At 43.3% G+C, this 6225-nt stretch overlaps 1 protein-coding gene across 1 annotated transcript in view; it reads left to right on the plus strand.

Moving 5' to 3' along the window:
• The window catches only part of LHFPL6 (LHFPL tetraspan subfamily member 6), a 145034-nt gene extending 139402 nt beyond the window's left edge, over positions 1-5632 (plus strand). Inside the window, exon 4 of the mRNA XM_082074870.1 lies at positions 4560-5632. Coding sequence (XP_081930996.1) covers positions 4560-4678 — 119 coding nt within the window. The 3' untranslated portion in view covers positions 4679-5632. The remainder of the gene's footprint in view (positions 1-4559) is intronic.
• The last annotated feature ends 593 nt before the right edge of the window (positions 5633-6225 follow it).

Raw genomic sequence — 6225 nt, forward strand, 5'->3', positions numbered from 1 at the left:
TCCTTCTTTTATTTTCTTGGAAAATGGCCATCCAGGTCTATAGCTACAAGGTCTGTTATTCTGTGATTTCACAGCTGATCCTGACACTGTATTGCTGCCAATCCCAATTAAAAAAAAGTGAAAACAAAGTTCTTAATGGCTGGCTACAAATTTACCTGAGCTGACTTGGACAGTCCTGCTTCACTGAGCTACCAAGAGCTCAAGAGCTCCAATTATTTACGCTCTCTTTTACAAAAAAAGAAATAAAATCCAAAAGTAACAAAATTATGAAGCCACAGCTTCTCCTTCTATACTGACCTGTCAGGAAAAGACTGATTTGTTAAAAGCAGCACCAGTTCTGCAGAGAGAAGGAAGCTGGTGTGATGCATGTCATCCATATCAGCTAGCACTTCAGCTGGTGGGGAATTTACTTTGGCATGAAACCAGATCCAGCTCATCTTATGAGCAAGAACGTGCACATTCTTGCACACATCTCCACATCCCTGATGGACTGGGACACTTCTACCTGTATATATGCATTCCTGTGAATCCTCAAGGAAATCAACAGCTTTTGTGTCTGTGCATGTGTGTGAAAATAGATGTGGTCTCACTAATTGTTTTAATTCTATCAAGTTATTAGATAGTCTAACTTTTTGTTTTAGAGTTTTGATGTAAAAAAAAAAAAAGGGAAACTTCAATGCAACATTTCTAACGTTTAATATGATGGGCTCCATGAAGGCAAACTGATCTATTTGATGGTCGAATTCGAGTCCTGGTTTCACAAAGACCTTAACCTTTTGCTTACGTCTAAATACAAAATTAGTCCCACTGATGTCAGTACAATAGAATTTGAACATGAGAAAGAGTCCTTCCGTGGTACCCATTATAGTATTACAAAAATACTAATCTAGAAAGTAAAGTCTATCTTCTATAATATGTAACATTTCTATAGGTGTATTTATTTTCATTTGGTGCTACATTTAATTACTTATCAACCATGCTTTTTATAAATCTTCCTTTTAAAACAAGTGTTTAACATCAAAATGCAGTAGAATTCATTTTACTGTTTAAACTGCAACTAAATTACCCAATTCCTGACAACCAACAATCTTTCTTTAGGGTGCAGTGGATCAAAACAGTTCATACATGTAGTAAAGTGAGAACTCCAGAGCAGGAACATTAACTCCAAAGTATTTTTTTTCCTTGTGCAATACAAGCATTGCTTCATTTTGACACATGGCTATGCATATATCATTCATTGCATCAGGTACCTTTGAGATGGATTATCTCTGGCCTTATAGCTATACTTAGCTATGGACCTTGGACTTACCTTCACTTACAATGAGAGGTATAGCTCAGTCCTATACCCTCAGACACCTTCCCTGCTGCAGGCTCTTCTTCAGCACAATAGCTTGAAACGCTGTTCTGCTCAGCATCATCCAAGTACAAATCAAGCTATTTTTTCCAAGACCTCCCGTTGCTCCTGTCTGGAAATAATGGCCAGGTTTATTGCTGTGTTATTATTGCCCCAAGGTCAGGCTCCCAGCTCTTTCAACCGTTCTACTTCACTCTCTCATTCTTTCATTTGTTCATCTTGACCCAACTCACACTTGTGAACTACATTGCATTTGTTAGATCAAAAGGCTGCCTGCCATGCCTCAGAGCATTAAGTAGGCCTGTGGTCCTTAGGGCAAATGGAGCATGCCATGGAGAAATAAATGTTATTCTCTTCAGCCAAGACTGAATGTGTGTGTTGTATCCGTTAAGCACATCTCTGACACTGATTTAACAGATCTTAATAAGTATCAGGTACACTCTCCCCTTTCTCATTGCCAAGGCACAAAAGTTGAAATCAGACCATGCAAAAGTTCAAATTTACCTAATTCTGTCCCACTTGGGTCACAGCTTTGGGAAGTGCTACCAGGTGAACCTTTAAAACCTTTTTAGAGTAGCATTTCAACATTCATTTTCTCTACTTGGAAACATCATGATGAGAAATATTTACTTTTGCAAGCTGCAGCTACAGTTCTGTAGTAGTTTTAGGAATACTTAGTGTATGGGAATGTAGTGCAAGATTAGCGAGGAGGTTAGTTAAATGTAAATACGCTCAAGTGACTTGCACCTGTCTGTAGAAAAAGCACATACATCACACTAGTTGTTTTACTGACCTTGTGTGCTTGATGAGTAGAACCTCTGTGTTAGATAACATAGGCCTGTGAGAAACTCTAGGCACCTTATCACTATGTCTAAGATTCCTGCTTTGTTGTGAGAAAGAGTGGGAGGCTGCGTCTGCCTGAAGCCTTGAAATGCTCAGCAGGCCCAGTGATCTTCCAACAGGGCTGAACTTACCAGTGCCTGCATCCCCGCTGGTGTCAGCTCTGCCTGGGAGCTTAGGTGTGCAGCATATACTGCTCTGGCTCCTGCAACGTGCCTGCGTATGTGTACACTCTTAGCAATTTTAAAAGACCTATTAGATGGAGTCCATCTTATCGCAAGAAATGCTTTAGCACACCTCACCCTGGTATAAATGTGACGATTTTCAAAGAAATACAATGGATTTAGATGTCTCATGTATGCTTAACTCTGGTTTAGAAATTCCCAGCAGAAGCTACAGACAGTGTGTGTACACAGGCAAAGCAACAGATGGTCCAGAGACAGGTCTCTCTGGGGACTGCTGTGCAATTGGGCAAGGATCAGCATCAGTGACATTGCCAGGCACTTGGTGGTTCTCCATGGCTTCTGATGGTCTTCTCTTCAGGAAGTGAGACTCTCGTGTGGCCCTCTGTAAGGAATCCAAGAACGATGTTGATCTACAGAGCATAATCAGATTACAAACCCAAGTAAATCTGTCTGTCTGCTCCAGCATGTTAAGGAGAGATGCTAATGAGCTCAAGCTCCTCAAGTCCTCTGGTCAAGTCAGGATCTTTGTTTCACTGGGCATGTTTTAAATAAAAGTTTTTGAGGGTTTTGAAGACAAAATGAAACAAGTACTGTGCTTCCTGCTGTGGGGTCCACCTGAGATCCTCAGAGTGGCCAAGAGCATAAGTGTTGCCTCCCACTAACGTCTCCTTACAAAGCTGGCTTGACAATATCCTGCAGACAGTCCGTAGATGTGCTGTCTGCCTTGATATATGCTAATGTTTTGGACATGTTGAGATGTACTGACATCTTGTGTCTTGTCCCAGCAGGATTAGCCAGGTTGACAGTTGTCTGAACAGGCAGCCTGGCCCTCAAGGGTGCCATTGGGACAGAGTATGGACATGCCACCTTTTTCAGTTCTGTCTTTCTAGACAGCAACTCGGTTGTTACATTCTGTCTTCTGGAGGGGAGAATGGTTTCTGCTGCATTTTCCAGAGGGTGGGAAGGAAGTGTTGTGTTGCTGCTTGTGCCTTACTGGAAGAACTCACTGTGCAAAGCAGGGCGATACTGCCCAAATGGGGACACAAGGAGAACCTCAGTTGTAATGAGTCCCAAATTTTCAAGATCAAAATGACCAAAATGATACAGCCCAAGTGAAGATTACTTCTGAGATGGGCTGAAACTCTGAATAGTAACAGCAGCCATCTCCTTGCTTCCTCCCTGCTGCAGCTGCTGTTTTCCTGATCTCCTCTGCTACTGCAGGCACAGTAGTGCCTTGAAGGGGAAAATCACTTCAGAGTCTGCAGTGGGATTCCCCAGCACCATTTGCTGGTGATGACTTTGCCTGTATAAAGATACACAGGCCATTAAATGTGTTCAAGGCCATATTGTGACACTATATTAGACAAAACATCAGTGAAGCTTTAAGCAATGAGTTGTGACTTAGAGTAGGGATAAGGAAATTTCTCTGGTTTTGTATTTGTGAATGCCATCAGCCCCCATGCAGGTGGACCCCTGACACCATGATTCTTTGCCATCGGGATCCTGGGATCCTCCTGGTCAGGATTGATGTCTGTGTGAGAGGAACACGAACGAGTTCCCTGCAGCCATGTCCTGGGTTATAATCACCCAGTAGCTTGCAGCCAGGTCCAGTTTCGAGCCTTGTCACTGAGATGGCAGAGATGGAGCCACCCAGCTCCTTCTGAAGAGAGCAGGCCCTGGCCAATGTTATGTGCAGAGCCCCAAAGTCTCAGTCAAAAATTATCAATATGTCCTCAGACACTGCCTGGAGGAGGAGAAGAAAGAGAAAGGTGGGGAAACCCCTTTTATGATGGCAGTTGCTGTGTGGAGTGTTCCATGGGTGCTCCCTGGGTTGGGCAGGTGGAGGGTCACCTGCCCCATGGCTGGCTTGCTCATGGTGCCAGCAGCCTCTGCTTTGGGTCCCACGTGCTGTTTCCCCCTGTTTGGAAACCAGCAACCAGCCAAGCAAGTGAGCTCGGAGGCCTGTCTGCTGAATCGCTATAGAAAATTAAAGGGAGCCATTTAAACAGCTTGGCTTCTCTAATTGTTGGAATTACGCCCCGTGTTCCCTGTCTGAGGTGGATGTACATGTGCACAGAAACCTAGAGAAGTTCTTTTTCCTCCGTGGGCAGAAAGGAGGGTGTCAACAGTGCTTCCTTCCCCTGCTGACGCTGTGTTTTATCGCTCTGTTTCCCTTGCAGGGACCTGCCACATCGGCTGGGCGTACTACTGCACGGGCGGGGGCGCGGCGGCGGCCATGCTGGTGTGCACCTGGCTGGCCTGCTTCTCGGGCAAGAAGCAGAAGCAGTACCCCTACTGAGCCGGCCCCGGGGTGTGGGTGCTGCCAGACACCCCAGGGGCTTGCCGACGTCTTCTGGATAACAACGATGGACAAGAAATTTTCAAGTGCTTCGTCTCTGGAGTGGGCATGGGGAGGGACAGCGGGTGGCCCCAGGGAGGGCAGCCAGGCCGGGCTGGACAAGGACAGGCTTTCTCACCCAAGCCTGCCTATGGTCTGCTCCACAAAAATGTAAGCAAGGAAATCTCACCTTTGGCAAGTGGTGAAATTTTACATGCACCAATTAATTGGGAGGTTGGTGAGGCGATGGCAGTGCTGGGGGGCTGGGGTGGCACCCAGTGTCCCCTCGGTGCAGCACTCCCAAAAGCACACACGCACACACAGATGTTGACCATGGCACAAAACTAATAGAGAGGAAACTTTTTTTCCATACAATTCTTCTTTCTTTTCCTTTTTTTTTTTTTACTTCTCTCTGGTGGTTTAAAATTCAGTGTTGCAACACTTTTTAATCTATACATTAAACTTAATAAAAGGACCAATAAGCCACTTTATCAGTATTTTGTATGTTCTCTACACATTTTTCTTCCCCAAACATTTAGCCACTGCTTATTCAGCCCTATATAACTTTTATTAAGCCTCTGTGTTTTCAGCGTTATTACAAAAATGCAACATAATTACTTGGCATATGTAGCCTTTCCCTATAGTACTTTTATGAAGTGCAGTAAATGGGCATTTTTCTGTCCATTGGAAATTCCACTCACAGTACTGTAGAGCTCTGTTGGTTATGTACAACTAACAGGAAACTTCTTCCAGACATAGATTTCTGTTGCTGTTATGTTTAGCTCATTGATGTTGTATTGTGCTGTACCATGTTTATTATTTCAATATTCATTTTTGTAAAAAATATATATAATATGTGCTATTTTATGTTTGTATTTGAAAAATCTCTGTAAATAAATTTTTCCTTGATCAATACTTTCAATGCCTGGTTGTGGCACTGGATGAAAAAGTTCCTTTTGCAGATCCCCGTTGGAAAAATCCTCAGAAATAATAATGACTTTTATAACCATGCTGTATCCTTTTTCCCTATAAAAGACATACGTTTAGGGTTCAGTTACATTGTCTGAGGACAGACATCTCTTCCCATTTGAGGCATTCTGGTATATCCCACATTTTTGCCTGATGCTGTCAGGTGTCCTGCAGAACTTCAGGGAGACCTTCCCCATTCTGGTCTGGCTGTTGTGGACTCGGCATCTCACACAGCGCTGCACATCCCTGTTTAGGTGACAGAAATAAGCCCTTACTTCCTTAATAGCATCGACTGATCAAATGCCCACCAGGCAGTATATGCTGCACAAGGCACTGTCACTGGACACACAAAACTCAAAAACAATCTTTTATTTTCTTTGAAAAAAGAAATGGGAACTTAGAATATGGGATCTTGTAAGGGGTTTTCAGTCATTACATTAACCAATGTTATTCTCTTTCAAATTTGTTTTTCTGCTCTTGTTTTCCCAGTATGATATTTCTGTCATGTATTTCTAAGTTACTGTCTATGTTCTAGTTGC

This window comes from Streptopelia decaocto, assembly GCF_964273445.1.
Source record: "Streptopelia decaocto genome assembly, chromosome: 1".
NCBI lineage: Eukaryota > Metazoa > Chordata > Aves > Columbiformes > Columbidae > Streptopelia > Streptopelia decaocto.